Source organism: Eutrema salsugineum, unplaced genomic scaffold (genome assembly GCF_000478725.1).
Source record: "Eutrema salsugineum unplaced genomic scaffold, Eutsalg1_0 scaffold_15, whole genome shotgun sequence".
NCBI classification, from domain to species: domain Eukaryota; kingdom Viridiplantae; phylum Streptophyta; class Magnoliopsida; order Brassicales; family Brassicaceae; genus Eutrema; species Eutrema salsugineum.
Genome location: NW_006256867.1, coordinates 1,904,516 through 1,930,714, shown reverse-complemented (window position 1 = coordinate 1,930,714; position 26,199 = coordinate 1,904,516). Strand labels below are relative to the sequence as shown.

The following is a 26,199-nucleotide window of genomic DNA, read 5'->3' as shown; positions in this document are numbered from 1 at the left end:
CACCAGAGTTCGCAGGATCTTCTCGACTATTTTGGCATCTGGCATGTCTTCTCCCAGATTTCTCATGTCGTTTGCCACCATCATCACCTCACCGAAGTAGTGTGTGATCGTGTCTCCTTCCTTCATCTCTAGAACTTCGAAGTTCCTCCTTAATCGTTGAAGTTGAGCACTTTGAACTCTTTTGTTTCCTTGGAACTTTGTCTTCATCGACTCCCAGATATCTTTTGCAGTGTCCTTCTTGGCAATGGTCTTGAGAATCACCTTATCGATTGATGCAAAAAGGTAGTTCTTCACTTTATGATCAGTGATGGTTTTTGTTGCAATCTTCTCTAACAACTCTGCTCTTTGTTGCCCGGAATAGACCACGCCTCTCTCCTGTTGTGGAATTCCAGTTTCAATCAAATCCCACCATTCTTTGGATCTGAGAAGATTCTCCATGAGCATAGCCCAGTGCTCATAATCCCCATCGTATTTTGGAATTATTAAGCTATCCTTTTCACTCATCTCTCCTCTCAGGTTCGTACACAGCTCTGATACCACTTGTTATCACAGAATCTAAGAGCAGAGAAATAGAAAAGACGTTTGCTGAATTGTTCTCTTATTTCTCTCTTAATCAACAACAATACAGCTCAAGTCATTATATAGACTTGCAAGACTAACAACAAACTACCGAAACAGAAGCAACTACTAACTGAGTCAATTCCTACAAATCAGGATGACTCTTTCTTTATTTGAAACCACTAACTCTTAAACCTTGACTTATTCAAATGCTAAACGGTAACCAACGTCTTCAACATTTTCCACCACCAACGTTTGCTGTCTTTACACAATATTCATACGATTGCTAGAGGCGAGAAACAAGAATCGTAGAAAATCAAAGGAGTGCGAAATGTATTGTAAAATATACTTACATGCAGTGGCGGAGCCAGAAACTTTTTTCATTGGGGGCAAATAAGAGTATATATAATTTTAGAAGTGGGGGCATTGATATTTGGCTTTAATAAATTACACCAAAATTTTAAAATTAATGGGAGCGAATGACCCCATGTTAGATAAAGTGGCTCCGCCACTGCTTACATGTGTCATATTGTATAAACCTGTAGTTTGCTCATGCTTTGCGACAGAAATAACTAAATAATAACAGTTCATGGAAGGCTAACTATAGGCCCAGGAAAGTGATCCAAGCCGTGTTTAATTGTTAGTAACCTTGTAGTTAAGCCCAGACCCACAACACATATAATGCAAAACGACGAACGTGTTGATGAGATCAGGCTAAGCACAAAACAAAGCGACGACCAACATGTGGGTATGTAACTGTCTTTTTGAAATGTGAGTTTCATCTTCGTTTAATAGTCAGTTTCTTATTTTGTCATTTTTTGAAAATTCTTACATAGTTACGTACTGGTTAGTTATTGCTTCTGCCTTTTATTCCTGCACGAGTTTTTATCTTTCTTTGCATTGCAGTTTAGCAATTTATTGCATTGCAGTTTATCAATTTATTACCTCCTTTTTTAATTCTACGTACATTTACATTTTTTTGTCTTTTATAAGAGGCTTAGAAATTGAATTTAAATGTTGATTGATTTTAAAGCCCGATCCAGACTCTTGAATGATTATCTTAATCGATCAATTTGGAGTGATCCTTAAAGAACAATTCTTGTGTTCACCCCTAAAGCTGAATTCATTCATTCACCTCTTCTCATTTTAGCCAATGAAAATCTGCTATATAATAAAATCAATTAAAGTAACATACCAAAATAGTTTTGAATATTTTTTAATGAAAAAAAAAACTAAAGCCTAATTTAAAATTAGTGAACCCAAACATAATATCAAAGTTTATGTAAAATTATTTTTAATAGTACTTCTTTATTTTTGAAATTTTAAATGAAAAAACTAAACCCTAAATTAGAAATAGTAATCCCAAACATAATATTAATTTTTTTACAAAAATAGAAAAAACTAAACCTTAATTTGGAAATAGTGAATCCAAGAATAAAATTGAAAATTATATGGAATTACTTTTAATAAAAATATATTTTTACATAATTATTTGTTTTATTTTTGGAATTTTAAATGAAGAAAAACTAAAACCTAAAATGGAAATAGTGAATCCAAGCATAATATTAAATATTATTTATATATATTTATTTTTAATATATATATATATATTTACATAATTATTTCTTTTATTTTTGGAATTTTAAATCCTAATCCCTAAATTTTAATTTTTAAATCTTAAATTCTAATCTTTATACTCTAAATTATAATCTATAAACCTTTTAGAAAAATTAAAATAAAAACTAAACCTTAAATTTTAATCTCTATATATATTATTTATTTTTATATATTTTTTTAATAAAATACTTGATTGAGTATTTAATCTTTTAATTTTAATTTGTATTTTCATTTAAAGATAATATTACATGGTAGATTTTTATTGGCTAAAATAAAAGGGGTGGATAAATGAATTCGCCCCTATGAGTGAACCCAAGAATTATCCATCTTCCTTAAAACGTAGAGATTTCCTAATTAACCACTAGACCAACGCAAATCTGACATAAAGACGTAGAGATTTTCTAATAGTTTAATTGGTTTTACTATAAATTATATAATAATTATGAGAAATAGTTATGATAGCGGTTTATTAAATCAATGTGTGATATATATTTATTTTAATATTTTCTTCTCCATAAATTATTAAGTCATATAGTTATATTCTATATTCGAATATCATCTAAATTAATTAAATAGTGACATACACTTGGTTTATTATAAAAATTGAATACACAGTATTATCAAAAAAACTATAATTAGTAGTTTTAATGTATTACGTATTACATTATTTTAGTGATAAAATAGATATATTACAGTAAGATTAAACGAAAAAAAAACTAATAATATTTCTTGGTGATATAATCATAGACTAAAACTAAAGATCATAAACTACATAACATATTCCTAGTTATTTCTAGTAAATATTTGGCAGCTGCAATATTATGGGCTTTTATTTTTCAAACTCTCATATGTAACATAGCATAAATCTATTCCAAACATCTAAATTAATTAATACAAATAAGATAAGAGTATGAAATGGTACAATAATAATTAATATAGTAAGTTGATTCTACTTTCAAAATTTTTTTAAGAAACTTTCTGAAATTCACACCTCAGTATGGCACTTATGTAAATAGTACAAAAGACAAATATTTTTTTAAATGTTTTTGTTAATTAATAATATATAAGATTAGTTATTTGGATAAAAATAATTCGGTATGATAAAGTTTAGAATAAGTACAGATTCATTAAAATAGTTAGTTGATCGAAGTCCGACCATCATATGGGAAGAAGCGTAAATGTTTTTCAATATTTGCATTTGTCTCGTTCATAATCATATCCTTGGAACTATCCATCATTCTCATCATTATGAATTATAGGGATAAAAGAAAATTTGATTCATGTTTTTTTACATTTTTTAGACAAATGATTCATTTTGTTTGATCTTTTTGATATAAGTTGTTGGTTTAACATTTTTAACAACTCTAACTAAGTCTAAAGGTTTTATCAGATAACAACAAAAAATAGTTAAATTATGTTTTATTTTACATTTTGTTTTTATTAGGGATGATTACGTTAAATACTGTATGTAGTTTTATCAAAATTTATACTCTCTTTCATAAAAATCAAACTTATTATTGTCACACATAGTAAGAAACTTTACATCATTGACGTTTTCTTATTTTTATTTTTAACAGTTGAATAAAATTCGATTTGGTTGACTTTTGTTTTCAAAACTAATTAAGATATCTAGTAAACAATTTTCGCTAGACACAGTATATCTTTTTGCTTTTATTTTTATTAGTTGGTTTTAACAAAAAAAAAAAAAAGACAAATGTCACCATTTTCAACTGTTTCGAATCTTTGAGTCTTTTTACTGTTAGATTGGTCAAACCACAGATTCGGAATACTGCAAGGCCGTAGCCATTGGGATCTATGATAACAAGCATACCAGCATAAATAATTAGTTAGCCATAAAAAAAGTAAAGAATATCCCACGACGCTTCGACTATAGACACTGTCGAGATCTAATGATTTGTTTTGTATAATGAAGAATAGCATATTGTTTTAAGAACTTAAGAGCTGTCGGAAGTCAACGAAGTATCTTAGGTGACATCAAGAGACAAATCAAGATTCGATCATTCGAGATTCATCATCGATCCCCAGATATAATATCTATTGATTATTCGTTTGCTCGGAAACATGAACACGAGCAGAGTACGTCATGCCAATAATTATAATATCATAAGCTTAAACTTTTCATTCAATGCAAATGGATGTTTGTAAATTAATTGGTTGATTCTTCCGAGAAAACAAACTGTATAATGGAGGCATGGAGCAACAAGTTAATCTATACTCCTAAATTAACTTGTTGTATCAGTGTTAAGTATTAAAACGGACTTGAAAACCCTAAATTATTTTTGAGAAATATATATAATATGTATTTTAAACGCAATTCTTTTTTACTTCTTTTATCATTTTGTATGTCAGTAAGTTTTCATCAAATATGTTCAACCATATAAAAAATTATCCTGTCTTAAGTTGATCAATAGTATTCTCATACGTTGCAACAATAATATTGTGTTTACAAGATTACCACATATACTAATAGACCATAGTCAAATTTACACTATCTCTTTAAAATTGTTAATCTTAAAATTCAAGTGAAATATGTATTTTAGAATGTATGTGTATATCCCTTTTTTGTCAACAAACACTTCTATCAAATATCAGTTTCATTAAGAACTAACCAAAAAGGCACATAAATGCTTATATGAAGAAGAAAACATGGTTTCTAGTTCAAACATTATGAACAAAGATATATACGTACCGATCGAAAACCAATGAATTTTTTCTTTTGGATTTAACGACATGGGAAACCATAATTAAATTAACTTTGGAAACATTAACTTTGATTGAACAACCTGATAATGTGTGGTCCTCCTTTTGATAACCTCCACAAGCAAGCATCACTTACCACATTCTATAAGCAGACGTTTAATCCGAATAGATATTACGTAGTACTATTTTAATGCAATGATTATATTTTTTTTTTATTTGAGTTTCTTACAATTAAACTAGAAAGATCGATCCTTACGAAGATATAATAGATATTGATATAGTTATGTACCTAAGTGTAACCTAACTGTTTTGGAAGTTGCATTGTTATAATCATTTTAGAACTTGTCAGAACCTGAGTTATTCACTATTTATCTATACTATTAAAAGAGAATGGTGTTTTGTGTCCAATCAGAATTTTTATTTAGTTTTCTACTATTCTATTTTTGGACAACTGTTGCCAAACAAAAATATTGATTTTAATTTAGATTTATCAAATAAGTTAATTTAATGTAACATTAATAAAATAATGTATTTTTTATTATATTCTAATATAAATTCAAAAATTTATTTTTTAATTTAGATTTGTTATAGATTTTTTTAAATGTAGTTTATGTTATCAAAAATTAGAAAATAAGTTATTATTATATTTTTACAAAAATAATAACCCAGATATTAATTTAGATTTAATTTAAATATTCAATGACAAAGATGAAAATGATATATTATTGTATATTTTTATCAAAAAAGTCTAAAATTTAAATATTTAAATTTAATAAATATTTAAAATATACAAATAATATGAAAAAATATATTAAATATTTTAATAATCTCAATTTTTTTGGATTAATATAAATGAACATGTTCTAATGACGCTTTTTATTTGTGGTACTTTTCAGATAATATGAAAGGACGGACGGGTTAGAATAATATATTTCTAATCGCAATCATATATAATACTAGAAAAAATAAATCAATAGAAACAATATATATTTCAACAAATTCTTTTATTATTTATTAGAAAATTATATATAAACAAAAACGAAAGAAAAAATTATATTATATATATATAAAAATAGTTTTTGTGCAGACGCACAGAATAGAATCTAGTTTTAAATTAATATTCTTATAGTACCCGTTATTTATAATCAACTTCCATTATTGGATGTAATTGTGAATGTCATTGTAGAATCTTTTTTTTATATAGATGTTAGTATTAACTTATAATATGCTAAATGGAAAAATAAGTAGTGCATACTAAATAGAAAATGAAAATAAATTAGCCTTAATCCAAACTTACGTTTTAAAAAAAAAAACTTAGTGTCTATTTAAAATTTCAATGTAAATTATAATTTACTTATGAGTGAATTTCTAATCTCCCATCTAATAATAATAAAATACTAGTAGTCAATTTATGTGTAGGAGTATAATAAAGGTTTTTAATATACTTTTATAATGCATCATGCATGTGAAAAAAACCATTAAACTTTTATGTATTATATGATATTATATAGGTGAGTATATATATATGTATTGTTTTGTGTGGTGGGGGTAAGAAGAAGACGATGAGTGAAGGAGTAGAGAGAGAAGAGAAGAGATGTTCTTCTTATTTCACTCATATTATTACACAGCATAGATGTCTATTTATAGACATAAGAAAAGCATAAAATATTACATCAAAGTCGGTAAGAAACATAGGCGGTAAAAGTGGATAATTATCTCCTCTTGATTATTATAACACTCCCTCTTAATTATCCATTACCGTTAATGTATTATGTACTGCCTCGTTAAAAACCTTATTATGGAAAAACCCAATGGGATAAAAACCATGACAAGGAAAAAAGAGTACAGTAACGTAATCTCCCCCTGGAATGATGGATATAACGTTCTCTTCATAAATCCTGCAAATGACGCATTCCGATACTTTGAATATGCTTTCTGAATACTGTAGTAGGAAGCGCCTTTGTAAAGAGGTCCGCCGCATTTTCACATGAACGAACATACTGGATATCGACTTCTTGATTCTTCTCGAGCTCTTGAGTATAAGAGAAAAATCTTGGAGGAATATGTTTCGTTCTATCACTCTTGATATAGCCTTCTTTTAGTTGAGCAACACATGCAGCATTATCTTCGAACAATCTTGTCGGTTCTTTGTTAATGGCTATTCCACTTGCTTCTTGTATATGATGAGTCATAGATCTGAGCCATACACATTCTCTACATGCTTCATAAAGCGCAATAGTTTCTGCATAATTTGAAGAAGTGGCGACTAATGTCTGCTTTTGAGAACGCCAAGAGATTGCAGTTCCTCCAAACGTAAAAATATATCCAGTTTGCGATCTAGCTTTATGAGGATCTGATAAATAACCTGCATCTGCAAAACCGACTAAACCAAGTTTGGAGTTTCTAGGGTAAAACAATCCCAAGTCAATTGTTCCTTGAAGATAACGAAATATATGTTTTATTCCATTCCAATGTCTGCGCGTAGGAGACGAACTATATCTTGCCAGTAAATTTGTAGCAAATGCTATATCCGGTCGGGTACAATTTGCAAGATACATAAGTCCACCAATAGCGCTCATATAAGGTACTTCAGGACCTAATATTTTTTTGTTATCTTCACAAGGTCGAAACGGATCTTTTTCCGTATCGAGAGATCGATTAACCATTGGAGTACTCAAAGGAGTCCCTTTATCCATACAAAAGCGTTTTAATATCCTTTTAGTATAATTTTGATTGATGTATGAATACTCCATCTCGGAAATGCTTTATTTGTAATCCAAGACAAAACTTTGTCTTTCCGAGATCTTTCATTTCGAACTCTTCTTTCATATGAGTTTTTGCATTATCAATCTCTTTTTGAGTTCCAATAATGTTCAGGTCATCCACATAAACAGCAATGATCACGAATCCTGACGAAGATTTCTTAATAAAGACGCAAGGGCAGATTGCATTATTCACATACCCTTTCTTTAGTAAATATTCGCTTAAGCGATTATACCACATGCGTCCGGATTGTTTTAATCCGTAAAGTGATCGCTGTAACTTGACTGAACATATTTCTTTCGATTTGGAACTTAATGCTTCAGGCATTTTCAATCCTTCAGGGATTTTCATATAGATATCATTATCAAGTGATCCATATAAATATGCTGTCACAACATCCATAAGATACATTTCAAGATTTTTGGATGCCGCAAGACTCATTAAGAATCTGAATGTAATTGCATCCATAACCGGAGAATAAGTTTCTTCATAATCAATTCCCGGTCTTTGAGAAAATCCTTGGGCGACAAGTCGGGCTTTATATCTTGTCACCTCATTTTTCTCATTTCTTTTTCTCACAAAAACCCATTTGTACCCAACCGGCTGTACATCTTTAGGTGTTGTAACAATCGGTCCAAAAACTTTCCTTTTATTAAGGGAGATCAATTCAGTTTCTATGGCCATTTTCCATTTCTCCCAATCAGATCTTTTCTGGCATTCTAATATGGACCTTGGATCTGGATCATCAATTTCATATTCAATTTCTTTGCATACAGAGAATGAAAATATTCCATCATTATCTTCTATTTCATCTCTAGCCCATAATATCCCATCTTGGGCATAATTGATGGAAATCTCATGATTTTCTTCGTCATTTTCGTCTTCAAGACCTTTCTCTGTATGTGGTTCTTCTGGACTATTTTCATTTTGTTTTCCCAATTTCTTTTTCTTTCGGGGATTTTTATCCTTTGAGCCAATCGGCCTCCCCCTCTTTAACTGAACTTTGGGTTCATTCGCTATTTTTCCATCATTTTGTTCTTCCGGAACATTAATTCTCGATGGAACATTTGCAGCGGGTATATATGACTTTGTCACCCTTTTCGTATCTGTGAATGCATCTGGTATTTCATTTGCCATATTTTGTAAATGAACAATTTTCTGAACTTCGAGTTCACGTTGTTTCGTAGGGGGATCAAGGTGCAACAAAGATGGTGTGCACCATGTAACATCTTTTGGAACTTCTTTAATTCCTCCCCCTAACGCTGGAAATTCATCTTCATTAAAATGGCAATCGGCAAAACGTGCCGTAAACATATCACCAGTTTGCGGTTCAAGATACCTAATTATACTCGGTGACGTATAACCGATATATATTCCCAATCTTCTTTGCGGCCCCATTTTTAATCTTTGTGGCGGGGCTATCGGAACATAAACCGCACACCCGAACACACGTAGGTGGGATAAATTTGGCTCCTGGCCAGATGCTAATTGTATTGGGGAATATTTATTATAAGAACTCGGTCTTATCTGAAGCAATGCCGCTGCATGCAAGATAGCATGACCCCATACTGAAATTGGGAGCTTTGTTCTCAATATTAACGGTCTAGCAATGAGTTGTAACCGTTTAATCAATGACTCAGCCATGTCGTTTTGTGTGTGAACATGTGCAACGGGATGTTCAACATCAATTCCCAATGACATACAATAATCATTAAAAGCTTGGGAAGTGAATTCACCAGCGTTATCAAGTCTTACTTTCTTTATCATATAATCAGGGAACTGTGCTCTCAACCTGATTATTTGGGCAATGAATTTTGCGAAAGCCGTATTACGTGTTGTCAATAAACACACATGTGACCATCTACTGGATGCGTCAATTAATACCATAAAATATCGAAATGGCCCGCATATTGGGTGAATAGGCCCACATATATCACCATGTATTCTCTCTAGGAATATTGGAGATTCATTCCCGATTTTAGCTGGTGATGGCCGAGTTATTAGTTTTCCTTGAGAACAAGCATTACACATAAATTCTCCTGATTGAAAAATCTTCTGGTTTTTCAACGGATGGCCATTAGAATTTTCCACAATTCTCCGCATCATGACTGAACCAGGATGCCCTAATCGTTCATGCCAGATTTTAAATGTACTTGTAAACTTCGGGTTTACAGTAACATATGATTCAGTCATATTTATCTTTGTGGAATATATTCCGGAGGATAATGCTGGTAATACTTCCAGTACAACTTTTCTCTCCGAAATAACTGATGTAATGCAAAGATATTCAATGCCGTTCTTATTCATAGTTTCTATGTGATATCCATTTCTGCGGATATCTTTGAAACTTAACAAATTTCTGTAAGATCCAGGGGAATATAACGCATCATTTATTTCAAACTTTGTTCCCCTTGGCATTGAAAAACTGACTCTTCCGGAGCCCATAATAATTTTTGCATTACCAGATATTGTATTCACGCTTCCAGCGGAATCTTTCATATTAAGAGAGGAGAAATACTTTTTATCTTTTAATATTGTGTGCGTTGTCGCACTGTCTGCCAGACATATATCTCCATCCTCGATCTTAATCTTTGACATTTTCTGAATTCAAGATATTCATAAAAGATAAATTAATATAGCAAAACAAAAGAGTTTATATTATAATAAAGACCTTTTTATAACAAAAGATACATTTTTAAACATTATATTTTATATTTTTATTTTTCACACTATGTATACATCATGTCACATCTTCTTCTTCGAGAAGATTTTACTCGTTTTGTTTTTCGTTGATATCTTCGGGATCAACGATGAAATCAGATATATCGAGATTTGTATCATCGTTTATACCATCAAAAGAAAAACTAGATTCACCATGGATGAAGTTGGTTTCACTTTCTTTTCCTTTCGCCTTTTGCGATTCTTGGTACAGATCGGCTAAATGTTTTGGCGTACGACAGGTACGAACCCAATGTCCTTTCATGCCGCATCTGTAGCAAGCACTCTCATGTTGCTTGCGACCAACTTCATTACCCTTGAACTTTTTGTTATTTCTTCCATCGTTTAAATCAGCAGGACGGAATCTTCTTCCTCGTCCACGACCTCGACCACGTCCAAAACCTCGTCCACGACCACAATCATTTCCACGACCGCGTCCACGTCCACTTTGCCAATTTTCATGGCTTGACGATGCAACATTCACTTCTGGGAATGAAGCTGATCCAGTTGGACGAGATTGATGGTTTAAAATCACGAGTTCATTATTTTGTTCTGCCACCAAGAGAACTTGCATTAACTCTGAATACTTCTTGTATCCGTTTGCCCGGTATTGTTGCTGCAGGACTACGTTTCCAGGATAAAATGTTGAGAGAGTTTTCTCAATCATATCATGATCACTTATATTTTCTCCACATAACATTATCCTGGAAGTGATTCCAAATAGAGCGGAGTTATACTCACTAACGCTCTTATAGTCCTGGAACCGGAGGTTCAACCACTCATATCTAGCCTTTGGTAAGATCACATATTTCTGGTGATCGTAAAACCTATCTTGGAGTGATTACCAAAGATCTGCAGGATCTTCTTTCGTGATATATTCATCTTTTAAACCATCATGGATATGGTGGAATAAAAAGATCATGGCTTTCGCCTTTTTCTCTTCAGGAACTGTTTTTGTTTTATCGATGGTATCAAGGAGCTCATTTCCTTTTAAATGCATCCTTGCAGCTACTGCCCATCTCATATAATTTCTTCCAGAAATATCAAGGGCAGTAATCTCGAGTTTTGTCAAATTCGACATGATAACTGTTATCAATACAACAATTTATAAATTTGGTCATAATTCAGTTTCAAAAATTCTGATTTTAATAAAACATGATAAAATTTTAGAATTCATAAACGTAATAAAAACTGAATTTAAAATACTGAATTTAAAGTAATAATAAACAGAAATTAAATAACAGTAATTAACAGAATTTAAAGAACAATAATTAAAATAAATATTCGTCTTTTGGACGAAATTAATTATGCAATTCTTCAGGAACGCTTTTATATATCTTCTGGATATATATTTTTTATATAGTTCTTCTGGAACTATTCTTTTTCATATGTCTTCGGGACATATTTTTATTTCAAGTATGTCATCTGGACATAGTATGTTTTTCTTAGTTTTTCAAGAACTTTTCTTAAATGTCTTCTGGACATTTATTATATGGAGGTAATGATCTGAAGAGTCAACTACCATATGATCATAAACCAACCATATATTTGATCTGAGGAGACATAGTCTACCATATGATCATGATCGTAAAGGCATAGCCTCCATAACGATCGGTTCGGAGAAGGCAGCGCCTATCATCCCGACCATAAAATATAAACATAAAAGTAGACGGATTGAACATAAATTAAACCTCACCTTTTCGGTATAGGAACGGTATAAGAACGGCTCGTGCTGATAACGTTTTATGTATTATATGATATTATATAGGTGAGTATATATATATGTATTGTTTTGTGTGGTGGGGGTAAGAAGAAGACGATGAGTGAAGGAGTAGAGAGAGAAGAGAAGAGATGTTCTTCTTATTTCACTCATATTATTACACAGCATAGATGTCTATTTATAGACATAAGAAAAGCATAAAATATTACATCAAAGTCGGTAAGAAACATAGGCGGTAAAAGTGGATAATTATCTCCTCTTGATTATTATAATTTACTTATGAGTGAATTTCTAATCTCCCATCTAATAATAATAAAATACTAGTAGTCAATTTATGTGTAGGTGTATAATAAAGGTTTTTAATATACTTTTATAATGCATCATGCATGTGAAAAAAACCATTAAACAATGTTTATTTGTAAAATGAAGGGCATGACCAATAAATAATCATCAACATCAATCAAATCACATTTATTTCTGCTCCGCGTAATGGCAAATTTGTGATTTAGCGATAGAGAGGAGGGTTCTAAAAGTAGTTACACCACAATTATTACGCCACTACCCTTCTCCCGTTCCGTTACGTCACCGTCAATAACCGACACGTGTCACCCGATCTATTCAACATCATTCGATCCAAAATAACGGCGCCTTCAGTTTCCCGTCGAAGATTCCCCGTCACTGTAACGGGACCACAAAAACACGCCAATTTCTCTATCAAACAAAAAAATCAAAAGCGTCTCAAAACTCAAATCGTGACCGTTAAAGCAAAACTACATCATCTTCTTCTTCTTCTTCTTCTCTCTTTCGTCTTCCTCGTCCTCTCAACTTTAATCATCTCTCTCTCTCTTAAAGAATTTAGCTTCACGAACACGCAAGCTGAATAAAAATGGTGAGAAAATGCAGAAAAGCTAAAGGCATGGTGGAAGCTGGGATCGGAGCTTCGTCTACGTATATGCAGCTTCGTAGCCGGAGAATCGTTTACGTCAGCAGATCGGAAAACTCTAGCTCCGTCGTCGTCGCCGACGATAATAAAGGAGTTTCTTCTTCAAATTTGTCGTCTTGTTGCGCGAGTAACGAGTATAAGAGCAATGGATTTATGGATCTGGAGGTGATTAAATATGGATTCTAGATTCTTTTGTAACTGTAGATGTCAATCATTAATATCTTCACAGAATTTTAATTTAATGTTTCTCTTTCTTTTTTTTGAATTTAATGCTAAGGATCTTAACAGTTTTTTTTCTTTTGAAAATTTGAATTTTTTTTCATTGTTGTGTTGCAGGAGGAAAGAGATGGTGACACTGAAACGTCGACGTTTCGACGGTGAGTAAATGTTCAAATCATTTGAAATTTTGAAGTTTTTTTTGAAGAATTTTAAGTTTTTTCCCGGTTCCTTTATTTATTTATATTTAGTCCATTTTCTCTTTCAGAAATACGAAGAGAAAGCTGTTTGAGAATCTCAGAGAAAAATCGATGGAGAGTTCGCCGGAAATCGCAGCTGATTTTGTTTCCGCGGTTAAAGAATCATCGGATTGTTGTTGCAGCGGGAGAAGATCTTCACCGGCGACGACGACGATGACGGCGACGGAGGAGAAAGTGATATTGACGACGGAGCAACCAACGGAAGCTGAGATTGAAGAATTCTTCGTTGAAGCAGAGAAGCAGCTCCATGATAAATTCAAGAAGAAGTAAAGTTTAAAGTTCTCAACTTTAAATTTATAACTTCGATTTTACAGCTAAAGATTGATGTTTTTTTTTTTTTGGTTTTATTAGGTATAACTTCGATTTCGAGAAGGAGAAGCCATTAGAAGGACGTTACGAGTGGGTTAAATTAGCAGAGTGATGAAGAAGACGAAGAAGCGTACGTTTATTTAACTTTTAGTTTTTAATTTTCAGAGAATAAATCCAATTTTTTTTTTTTTTAATTTAGCCAAAATAGAAGCTCTGTGGAAAGATTTGTAGCAGAATGTTTTAAAGTACGAATGTGCACAGAAAAAAAGGAAGCTTTTTGGGTTTCTTAACAGATTTTTGTTTTTCTGCAAAAGTGAAAAGATAACCCAGAAAAGTCGTGTCTTTTTGCTTAACTCTTCCTCTTCTTCTCTCTGTACAGTTTTGTTTTTGTGGACATTAAAAGTTTTCTGTATCCCCACTCAGTTCTTTTGTCCTCTCATTTTAATGCTCATCCAAAAAACCAAAAGCGTTTTGGGTGTTCAGTGCGTTTTAAACGCCCCAAACGCTTTTCAGAAAGACTCTAGAAGTTCTCTTTGGTTTAGTGAATTGATGGCTACACAATATATTTCAAAATAAACTGTTTGAGTAACTGTTTGGATCATTCTACAAAATTTTTTTTTTTTTTAAAAATAGGAATTGATATTTGAAACCATTTTAGCTCACTAATCGACATTTTAGCTACCCTTTAATGCACCAACCCGTACCAACTACATTAACCATACCAACTGTTTTTTTTTTAATATAGCACCGAATATCTTTGGGTTCAATATGATAAACTCTTGATTTTCTTAAACGAAACACTTTAAATCTATTGATTAATAGAAAATCATCAGAATATCATTACATGGCGCTAATGGTTGATTTGTAAAGGGTAACAATGATAACTACATATACGTCATTCTTTTCTACATATAAGTGTTGTTTTGCTACTTTTCATGCCCATAATACGCAAAAATAAATTAAAAATTCATTAATATTCTCATACAAACACATATGACTTGAACTTTTAATTAACTTAAATTTTATTATTTTTAAAAAGAGGACATTAGCTATTTCCATATCAGAATTTACACCAAAATCTTAATATGACATTTACTTTGAAAGAAATAGAAAGGTCTAAAACGATGTTAAAAAAAAAAACAGAGAGTACTTAAAATTTGGCCAGCAGTAAGAGAAATTTCAGATATATTTATAAATACGCACATTCTGTTTAATTTCATTATTCCAAATGATTTTGGACCAGATGTCCGGAGACTTAAAAACAAAACTGTACTCATGGACCATTTGGGCAAATTGTATAAACAATCAACTGAAAAATTGTATAAACTCTGGACCATTTTTTTGTAAAGTCACCTTGTAAAATTCTTCTTCAACAAATAAACTCCACCTTTTTTGTTAAAAGATTTTCATTTAGCTATTAAAATTTAAACGGATACAAGGAATCACAAATGAACCAGAGTTACCAAAACAAACTACCAGAGAACAGAAAGAGGAGGGAGAAATTAAAAAAGAAGAAGGAGCTAGCTACCCAACCAGCAGAGTTTCAAAGCTTCACCATGCTTTGAACCAAGGTTGTGGAGAGCAATAGATTTGTTTCTCAAAGACAGGATTATCTTGCGGAGAATGGTTTGATGCGGAGAAGAGAGGCCACTATGAAAGCGACGATTTCTCTCCTTCTAAAGCTCGTAGATAGCTGCTTGCCACGCCTGAAATAATGCCAGCGACCGATCCTTAGAAGGAGTAGCATTTGGGAGCCAAGTCAGAAGTTGGTCCCAGTAGTTTGGTGCGTTGGGGATAGAAAGAACCTGCACCAGAGAAAGCCAAACTGACGAGGAGTAGGAGCATTGAAAGAATAGATGATTTTGTGGTTCATGAGCAGAACCACATAGAAGACAAACCGGTTCCATATCCAAACCCCAACTTAGAAGACGATCTAGTGTTGGGTTTCGATTGTGAACGAAAAGCCACGCCGTAGTGGGTGTTTCGGAACAGCAGCCTTGTGCCAAATAATAGAAGACCAAGGGACAGTCGGTCTACGAAGCCGAATAGAGTCCCACACCAGCTTCGAAATGAACTTATAATAGATGGTGTCTCCAATAGACCAACTCGGAGTGTCACTAGAGGAGGACAGTTGGATTGTCGAGATGAAACAGAGCACATTTAAAAATCTGTCCGAGCGAGCTGGAGGAAGAGTCCATTGCCCCGCGCTAATTATGTCTTTTACGAGAGAATGGATAGGGATCCCTAAAGAGGGCCATAGGGAGTCCATGGATCCCACCAGAAAAAGGTATCCTCCCCATTCCCAATCTTGATACGCAGAAAAGAAACCGCCTTATTTCGAAGCTTCAATAATTTCTTGAACATCCAGGAGTAGCTTTGATTATCCTCGTTTAGAGACCAGAAAGAACCCGAGGAGATGTATTTGTTCCTCACCCAAGCAACCCATATTGAGCCAGATCGAAAGTACAGCATCCAAATAAGTTTTAGGGCACAAGTTTTATTCCAAGATGATATCGATCTGATACCCAACCCTCCTTCCTCTTTCGGGTAAGATAAGCTGTCCCAGGAAACCCGGGCGCCCGAGCCGTGATCAAAAGAACCGTGCCAAAGGAAGGAGGACATCAGGCTGGTGATCTTCTTTAAGATTAACTTTGGCAGGATGAAAGCTGCTGTCCAAAAACCAACGATTCCCATAATAACAGAAGAGATGAGCCTGAGCCGACCTGCAAGACTCAAGTGGCGATGCATCCATCCATTCATGATCATCCTTATTTTGGATAAAAGCGGGTCACAGTCCTTGATGGAAAGCCTCTTTGAGCACAGCGGTAACCCCAAGTATCTGACTGGGAAGGGACCTGGCACCAGGGAGAATTTCCTTTGAATGCTATCAAGGACTGGATTCAGAACACCCGAGGCGAACATGGTAGACTTTGAGATATTTACTGAAAGGCCCGACATCTTCTCAAACTGAGAGAGAACAGTGAACACACCCGCTAGAGAAGTTTCTGAGCCTTCACAAAAGATGAGTAAGTCATCAGCAAAGGTTAGATGAGTAATCTTGAGATCCTCGCAATCGGGATGAAATTTTAAAATACCGTCGTTTGCTGCTTTATTTAGCATTAGCGATAATACATTCATAATGAGAACAAAAAGGATAGGGGAGAGTGGGTCTCCCTGTCGCAGGCCCGAGTTGGCTTTGAAGAAGCCAGAGGACACTCTATTCATACTTATAGAAAACCTGGGAGAGCAGACACAGGCTCGAATCCACTTGATGAAAGATTCCAGGAAGTGGTAAGCGGCCAGAGTAGAGAGCAGAAAGTCTCATCTGACACTGTCAAAGGCTTTAGATATATCCACCATTAGAGTGATACGAGGAGACTGATTTTCCAGATGGTAACCCTGAACAATTTCTGATGCTAGAAGGACGTTTTCCAGCAAAAGCATGTCCTTTATGAAAGCCGTTTGATTTGAAAGAATCAGAGCAGGGAGAAGATGCTTGATTCGATCAGATAAAATTCGAGCGATGATCTTGTAGACTGTATTAAGGCAGGATATCGGCCTAATGTCCTTCAACTCATCAGCTCCTCGACGTTTTGGAATAAGCACGAGGGAAGTAGCGTTGAGAGATGATGGGATAAAGGATGAAGTAAAGAACTGCTTAATTGCCGCTGTTGTTTCATGCCCAATAACAGTCCAAGAAGCCCGGAAAAATTCAGCTGGGAAGCCATCGGGCCCGGAGTCTTGTTTGAAGGGAGAGCCATAAGACTTTCCTTTATAGTCGAAATAGAGACTTCGCTTACCAAGTAAGAGCAGTCTAGAGATGAACAGTGGGTTGAGATTAACCTGTCCAGATAGGTAGGAAGAAAAGGACAGTAGGAACCTCTAATAGTCGAAAGGAATCCCTCAAAATATCTCTCTGCCAGTTTGTGGGTGGCTTCGAGAGATTCGGTCTTCATGCCGTTGGGAAGCTTCAAGTACTTAATGGCATTAGAGGCATTTCTCGCCTTAGTCACGTGATGAAAAAACCTTGTGCCTTTATCACCCAATTCATGCCATTTGATTCTTGATCGCTGACGGAAAAAACTTTCCTCGGCGAGACGAAGGGATTGTCATGAAGTCCGGGCATTATTTTCCATCAGAAGATTCGCCGGAGTAGGATCAGAGAGCGTCACAAGCTGCAGAGTTTTCAGAATGGAGTTTGCCTCGAAGACTCTTCTTTCTATTTCACTGAAGTTCTCTTTACAAAGGGATTTGATAGGCCTCTTAAGGCTTTTAAGCTTGAAACATAGAAAGCGAAGATTTGTAGCTAAGTCACCCGCTTCCTCCCAAGCAGATTTAACCGTCGATAAGAAATCCTGGTGGTTGGTGAGGAGATTTAGGAACTTGAAAGGACGGGAACCAAAGGAGGGAGGAGGCGTAAACATCTTGATGTGACAAGGAGAATGATCGGAAAATTCTGGCGGCTCAAAAGAACAATGACCAGAAGGAAACAAGAGTAACCACTGATCATTTATTAAACAAAGATCCAACTTTTTGGCCACTGGATCTGACTGGCGGTTGTTTGACCAGGTGAACTTTGGCCCTTGAGAGGCCAGATCAAAAAGCCCCAGATCAGATAAACAGCTTCCGAACTCTCTCATTTGAGCTGTAGATGAGGAGATTCGGGTATTGGAAGTCTCAGCCAGAGATAAAATCTCATTAAAATCGCCATTGACAAGCCATGCCCTTTCGCTGAGATTAAAGGATATAAAGGTGTCCCTAAGAGACGACCAAAGAAGCTTCCTTTCATCGATATCGTTTGACGTGTAGATCGCCGTGTAGACAAAAGAGATACCAGACTCAAGGATAATCTCACAGGTGATGGATTGAAGGTCCGAAAAAAGATGATTGATAGTAGTTGGGGATTTACACAGAATCCATATCTTCCCCAACTCTGAAAACTGGTAGTTCGATAAAACATTCCATTCTGGTCCAATGGAAGACAAAACTTGGTTCATACTTGATTCCTTAACATGCGTTTCCAACAAAGCTCCAAACGTTACCGGTCAAGAATTTAACCAGTTGGCGAGTGGCCGATGCTTCAAAAAATCGTTAATACCCCGCACATACCAAAAAAATGTATCCGACATAAATATAGATTAGTGTTGGTGACTTCTCCCTACTGTAGAGGGAGGGCCACCGCCTGAGGACGGGGAGTTCTTCGAAGTCAACTTTCTTTTCTTTTGCTTTTGCTTTGAAGAGGATCATGATGATGGTGAAGGTGAGCCATGGAACTGAGAAAACCGGACAGAATGGTTGGTGATTACCATCGCTGTACTAATAGGATCCAGTTGCTCATCAACATCATCATTGTCTTGGTGAAGAAACTCGAAGTCCTCGTCCTTATTTAGGAGTTCAAAAGGGTTATTTGATTTTAGCACTAGAGACATATTACCGGAAGGCTCTTTGGTACGAGCAAGAACCGTGTTGACCGCTTTGAAGAATAGAGTCTCGGCTTCCTGAGCTTTGCTGGTAGGAGCCTCTGTCGAAGGGTTAGAGATTACAACCTTCTCGATGGAAGGATGATTACTGGAGTTTAACGCTGCCTTAGCAACTGTTTGAAGCGAAGAGCTTTGATTTGCCTCTAGTGGGGAGAATGGCTGAGCTAAGTAGGGATTTTCACATACCACCAATCCCGACGAAGGTTGAGTAGTGTCTGAGGAGAGATCTATATTAGCTGAGGAAGCAGGATTCATACTCGGCTTCGTGCAGAGCACCACCGATGAGTGGGGATCAGGTTGATTAACGTCAGTTTTCTCAAACGGCGACAAACCAGAGGAGCTTTCAACTAAAGCATCTTTCTTGGATTTGCCTTTTTCTTGCTTTGCTTTTGGGACGTAGACTTTGGAGGTCTTTGAACCTGAAGATTTAGGACAGAGGGAAGCCTTATGACCAATTTTGTTGCAAATGGGGCATAGTGGTGGCAACCAAGGGTAGGAGATGGATAGCTGAACTATGTGCCCGTCTTCTGTTTCCACTTCCATCGAGCTAGGCAGGGCTTTGGTGAGATTGACAATTACTTTTATTTCTGCCGAGTTGACGGTGGTGAAAGGCTTGGCATCAATAATCCGCCCGAGTGGTTTAGCAATGAAACTTAGATCCTCGTTTGTGAGCAAATCGAAAGGAATATTGAGGATCTTCACCCAGATAGGAGCCCTTTGGAGAGACGGGGGGTTCATGCTGTAGGAGGCTTTCCATTCAGCAACAAAGAAAGGGGAGTCTCCCACACGCCATAGCTCATGCTGGAGTATTTTCTGTCGTAAGGCAGCGGAAGGGATGTGAAATAAGAAAGCATTCGGGGAGAGATTATGGATGGATACCCTGCGATCCTTCCCCCACAAGTAGTTTAGAACTCCCCACACTTTGCCGTAGGATGGAGCTTTACCATAGAAAATACCGACAATGTAGTCAGAGTGGAGTTTTGCGCCTCTTTCAAACACCGAATTTGGGATTTTGACCCTAGGGTTTCCGTTGGGAGTTACCGATATCTCTGGCGATGTTTCGGGGAATTTGGTGGCTGCTTTAGCGCGAGCTGCCCAGTTAAAATCCTCCGGAGAAGGGCTTTTGGGGTGGGTGTCATCGTGAAGATCCAAAATGGAGCTCGAAATATGTGAACCACTGCCCGGGAGATCGGCGAGGGGACTACTGCCCGGGAGACCAGCGGAGGGACTACTGCCCGGGAGCCTAGCGGAGGTACCACTGCCCGGGAGACCAGCTGAAAAACCTGCGCAAGCAGAGCTGCCCGGGACACCAGCGGAGAAACCATTGCCCGGGAAACCAGCAGAAAGACCTGCGCAGGCATCTATGGACGGCGAAGAAGGAGGAGTCGAACCCAGAATACCTTTATCGAAGGACGGAGGGGGAATCAGGACAGAGATAATCAGGGTTGAAGTGGGAGGGGGCAGGAAAGGAGAGGAAGGATCTGGATCTGACATAACCACATCAGATCCCAAAGAAGGGGGTGGAGGAGGGGAGAGATCCGGGAGAAAAAGGAGGTCAGAGGGGATGGAGATAGGAGGAGGAGGAACCGGAGGGGGATCCGGCGAGCCGGACATCGGAGCAACGCTCCGGGGAGACTTTACTAAGGTTACACAGAAGGCGACGGTGGCTTAGCTCTCGAGAGAGAGAAGAACCGAAAAATGGTTTTTTAAATATGATTATCCAAATAAACTCCACCTTCTTTTTTTTTTCTTGTAAACCCTCTGTTTTTATCTCGACAAGTTTACTTTTTATCCAATAAAAGCTTTGCCAGGATGGAGCTACCCATAACGAGTCATGGAAAGAGCTACAACGTTTTGAAAGACGCACAAATATAAATAAACAAAATTATAATAATATAAAATGTTCATTGGTTATATATTATATAGCCAAAGGTTGGTGGGGTTGACCGATGAGGCAGTCCAATAATGATCTGCCCTCCATGCCACGGCTATTTGCAGACAATCCGAATTCAAAGTTACGTTTGTTTATGATAAGCACAAACCGAACAATGTTCTTCGTACTGCAGGTTAGGTTTGGCAATTCCGGTTTTCTTAGTAATTAAAGGCTTAAAGCTATAGAATTGTCGGTTTTTACATTATTATTTGTAAGTTTTTTACCAAACTAAAGCCAGCATATTTTAGGTCCGTTAGGTAATTTATATGTATATATATAACATATATATATATATATATATATATAACAATGTCAATTACTATGCATGCATGTGTGTTGTAAATAAAAGGATAATTTTCACAATCTATGGCTTTTTGGCCTGATCTTGGAGTGATATGTTCTGATAGAGAGTGAGGATCTCAAGTGAAGACTATTGGGTTTTGTTCCAAACCTTTTAAATTTAATTAGTTGAACAAGTAACTGTATCAATGTAAGAAATTTGAAGACAGAGTCAACACAATCACCTCTTGCACCCCTCAAGCAATCTTCAAGATCATTCACCGACTTGTCCGTGATGCGATTCTTGCCAAAAGAAAACGAAAAGCTTATGATGACTTAATGCAAATTTGGCTCACCTTTTTCTTGAAATCTTTTCCATTCGTAGTTCTTTCTTAGGATTCTCCTTGTTTTTAATTCTTTTTTTGGCAAGGATTTTCCTATTTGTTAAACCTTTTGTAATAATAATTTACAAATCTTCTCATTTTTAATGGAATTCAAATACTTTGCAAGAAAGAAAAAAAGTCAACACAATCTTGTTTTTTCTTGTCATAAAGTTCCAAACTTTGTTTATTATTCTGTAGCTTTCAGTTTAACTGTTTTTTGTTTGTTTGTTTAAATATGCGACAGTTTTTCATATGAACTTCAAAAAGAAATACAACTTCTCTATTATTCCGCTATAAAAACCAACTTACTTGTTAAATATTTTAAAGAGATGAAAAGATAATTTAAGTAGATCTCAGTTATAAAAGTTAATGTTGAACAAATTAAAAGTGAATCGATGGTGGATTGCAACCATGATGAAAATACTCCCAATTTGTTGACTCAATAGATGTTTGATAGAAGAATGTTGTGTTAACTTCAGCCATGTGAGAAAGTCAGAGATAAATATTATATGTGTTTAATAGAATCATAGAACAAAAGAGAACAACCCTTAATATATTTGAACCGTTGAAAATATGTCAATACTTTCAATCGAATGTTTTATTTCATTTCAATTGTTAAAATGTTTTTTTTTTTCATTTCAACTGTTAAAATATACATTTCATTTCAAATTATATCGAGAGTTAAAATATATTTCACCAATTGAGATGTGTAATTTCATTTCAACCATTAAAAATTTATTGAATCGGTTAAAAACAAAGTTCCAATCAACGCAATATATATAAAACAAACTCTAATTGCAAGTTCTGATGATGTGGTATATAATATATACATTACTCCAACCAAACAAGATTTTCTTTCTTCTTTTTGGTTGTCACTGCAATTCACCAACAGGTGCTTCGTTGAGCCATAGGAAGTGGATGAAATCATACAGCTTCGCGCTGACACTAACCTGCAACCATGGAGAAAAAAAACATTTACAGAGATCTCTCAGAAATCCAAAACCGATACATAGTTTTTTATTAAACAGATTGTAGGAGAGAACCAAACCTTGTAAGGAGTTGGGTTTAACCTCCTCATATGATCAGGTCGCATATTTTCAAGCTGTTTAATGCAACGCTCTCTTATCTCTTTCAATGGCAGTAATTCTTCTCTCGCTTCATCTTCATTACAGAGAAAGAGAGAAGCAGAATCAGTAATTAGTATAATGCATGCACCATGGCTTTACAGTAATGAAACATCTCTACCTGCATTTCCACGCCAATAACATTTGAGGAGCTCTTCGACACGTTGTGGCACCACATACGCTCTTTTAGATTCATTGAAAGGGTGACGACATAGCAAACGCTCACCGACCTTTAAAGTTCAAGAAACGAAAAATCAAACTATGTAAAAGGCAATAAGGTAATGAGATTAGTGATTGTAGAGAGAGCTATCATTTTTTACCTTTGGAGCTGGTTCGTTTTCTCCTGTCATTATATCCACAAGAGGGTAACCTTCTTTCCCGTACAATCTGTAGCTTCTCTTTTTACACGGTATTGATACCTGAACAAACAAGAATGTTAGTCAAAATAAGTGCAACGTAACATTAAAGTGATCTGAAACCAGAGAGAAAGAGAGGGAGATTTAACCTTTGTAACATCTTCAGAGAGTTTTATCCGAGGCTGATTATTAATCTCCACAAGTTTGAAAACGCAACCTAAAGCAGCTTGCGCATAGCAAGTGACTAAGTACGTTCCAATACCAAAAGCATCAACCTCATGTCCCTAAGAAGATAAAAAACACATACGGTTAGTAAAAAATCCATCTTATGAGGGCACTTGAGAGTTTGGTTAGGGAATCACCTGCTTATTCAAAGCGTCGATCGTCTCTTCATTTAGATCATTACTAGCGGTGACGATCATCTTCCCAAAACCAGGCACCTTTAGTTCTCTCTCTACTATGCTAAAGAAATTCCTGGCCTCTGTAGATAGATATGCTAAGTCACCTGAATCCAGTCTAATACCTAATGCTTTATATCTGCACATCAACAACATCATCAAGCATCTCAGATTCCATATGCACCCGAAGAAGAAGAAAAGTTACAATGCAGCTACTGATGTCCAAAGATAGGGTATTGATAAGAAATTCTTACACACCCAAAGTCATTGAGTGCTAAAGCAACTGCACAGAAGTTAGGAATTCCACTCTTCATCACCTGTAAGACCGTAGGCAATATTAATTACTCTGTAATATGAGCAAAAATGTATTGTAAAATCTCGGCTCAGATGAGCTATTATGGTGTTTTATACTCACATCGTATGTATCTACAAGGGCAAGAAAGGCTTTGGGGAATGCCAGTGCATATGAGGTGAAAGCTGCTAGCTCGCTTTGATTAGTCTCGGAGAAAATGCCACGTAGAGACGGTGAATACTGTTTACGAACAAGGAAACAAAACATAAGCAAAACAGCAACAAAGATTTAAAGGGTTGAAGCAAACACAGAACAATACTCTGGAGACAAGAAAACAGGCAGAGAAAGAGCAAAAGCTAGATTTCACAAGCAAACCTGAATCTTTGTTAACCATGTCTGAACCAGACTGACAAAATCCTCGCACGTGGTTTTCCCATCAGCACTGCGAAGTACTTTGTCAACAATCTCATCAGTGCTCTGCAAACCAAAGTTAAGGATAAAATTGACATCAGTGCTAAAGCTAAGCCTTATCACAAGGAAATTCTATTTGAATTTCTGTTGCTGAAGTGAGCTAACCATGAATGAGCTAACAAAAGCATGGGAGTGTGTTCCACGGAGAGGTATCCCAAAAAGTTTTCCGGCTGCTACATTGCTGCCATTTGAAAACACCCAACAACACAAAGCCTATCATATTTTGAATTCACTGTTTTCAGAACAAATAACAAATTAATCGATTACCAAGACTTGCCTTGTTGCATCAAAGCCCCCAAGATAACAATATTTCGATGCGCTTATTGCACCGTCCGGTCCCTAAGATAACCAAAACTAAGAACATGAGACGATATTTGAAATCCAGCAAGGAAAGGTTATAAATTTCAAACAAGAGACAGTTTTATATAGAAACCTGAGCTCTTCGAGCACCAAACTCGAGCAGAATCTTAGATTTTCCGGCAACAAACCGGTGTCTTGCTGCGTTTGTAGCTACTAAAGATGCAAAATTGACAAGATTGAGGAATGGAGTTTCCAACAATTGAACAACCTATGGATTTATAACAATTGAAATCATTCAAGAAAAACCGTTGTAATCGTCTAAAGAAGAAAACGAGATAATCAGAGAGAAAGAGAAGAGACTCACACCAACAGGTCCTTCAACTCTCATGAGAGGTACTTTAGGGAAAACAACTGATCCTTCAGGAATTGCATACACTTCAACATCAGAACAATCAAGCCCTCTAAGATAATCGCAGAAAGCTTCCTAATTTGAATCATAAACATGAAACCCAAATTGAAACAACAACACAAGAAATCGAATCGATTAAAAATTGTAAAACAACACTCGTTTTTGATACCTCAGATCCAGGTAATGAATCACGAACGAAATCGATCTCTTCATCGGTTAATTTGAAATTGGCGAGGAACTTGATACACTCTTCTAACCCAGCAAACACAGTATACTCACCACCAAATGGGTTCTTACGAAAATACAGATCAAAGCTAGAAGCGCCAATAAAAACAAAACAATCAAATTCAAAATCGTGGGAGGATTGATGATTCAGAAAAAGAAGTATGAGAATGATTACACGGATCGTTCGTTGTGTTTGCCGGCTTTCCAATAAGCGTAAGCCATGGTGAACTGGTAAAGATCGTTGAGCAAAGGTGTGACCATCGGGTTAGTGGTTCCGTCGATGACCCGACCCAATTGCTTATGATCTGAGCCATTCTCTTTCGGCTCCATTGTTGTCCAATTTGTGTGGAAACAAAATGGCTTCTTGTTCGTGTGTGTGTATATGTGTGATTACGAGGGAGTGAATGGACGGGGACACTGGTTTTGTGTGTTTTGGTTGTCAAAGAGAAAAGAAGAAAAAAGGGAGAATTAAAGACGACGACAACCACATAAACAAAAGCTGGTTTTTGAATTTGACCTAGTCCTACCTTTAATTGGCTAATTAAAAATGAATTTTGTTTAATTTTCTTCTTTTGGCAGCGAAAATGATTATAGATTGTTAAAACAGATTTGTTGTCTGTAGGTTGCCAAATTTATAAAAGTTGAATAAATTGTGAAACTGATTAATCAAGCATAGAGCCGTGTCATTATTAGATGATTTTTAGAGATAATATACCATGATAAT

The 26,199-nt window shown here is 35.5% G+C and overlaps 4 protein-coding genes across 4 annotated transcripts; 1 reads left to right on the top strand and 3 right to left on the bottom strand.

Annotated features, from left to right (window-relative positions):
- Window positions 1–10,429: 10,429 nt before the first annotated feature.
- On the bottom strand, window positions 10,430–11,044 carry LOC112088221. Its single transcript, XM_024158506.1, has one exon. The coding sequence runs from the start codon at window positions 11,042–11,044 to the stop codon at window positions 10,430–10,432; it is 615 nt and encodes a 204-aa protein (XP_024014274.1).
- Window positions 11,045–12,877: 1,833 nt separating this feature from the next.
- Window positions 12,878–14,178, top strand: LOC18022042 (cyclin-dependent kinase inhibitor 1). Its single transcript, XM_006404766.2, has 4 exons — window positions 12,878–13,205; window positions 13,377–13,417; window positions 13,525–13,782; window positions 13,868–14,178. Exons 1-4 carry the CDS (start codon window positions 12,984–12,986, stop codon window positions 13,935–13,937), a joined length of 591 nt encoding a protein of 196 aa, XP_006404829.1. The 5' UTR covers window positions 12,878–12,983; the 3' UTR covers window positions 13,938–14,178.
- A 2,968-nt stretch (window positions 14,179–17,146) lies between these two features.
- LOC112088220 lies at window positions 17,147–18,822 on the bottom strand. Its single transcript, XM_024158504.1, has 2 exons — window positions 17,974–18,822; window positions 17,147–17,668 (listed from the first exon to the last, which is right to left on the bottom strand). The coding sequence occupies exons 1-2, from the start codon at window positions 18,820–18,822 to the stop codon at window positions 17,147–17,149; spliced, it is 1,371 nt and encodes a 456-aa protein (XP_024014272.1).
- A 3,778-nt stretch (window positions 18,823–22,600) lies between these two features.
- On the bottom strand, window positions 22,601–25,906 carry LOC18022041 (nicotinate phosphoribosyltransferase 2). The gene is made up of 15 exons (XM_006404765.2): window positions 25,651–25,906; window positions 25,420–25,564; window positions 25,206–25,325; window positions 24,975–25,109; window positions 24,819–24,880; window positions 24,647–24,722; window positions 24,446–24,547; window positions 24,194–24,310; window positions 24,037–24,095; window positions 23,743–23,917; window positions 23,530–23,664; window positions 23,345–23,443; window positions 23,146–23,254; window positions 22,949–23,061; window positions 22,601–22,850 (listed from the first exon to the last, which is right to left on the bottom strand). Exons 1-15 carry the CDS (start codon window positions 25,803–25,805, stop codon window positions 22,773–22,775), a joined length of 1,680 nt encoding a protein of 559 aa, XP_006404828.1. The 5' UTR covers window positions 25,806–25,906; the 3' UTR covers window positions 22,601–22,772.
- Window positions 25,907–26,199: the final 293 nt, after the last annotated feature.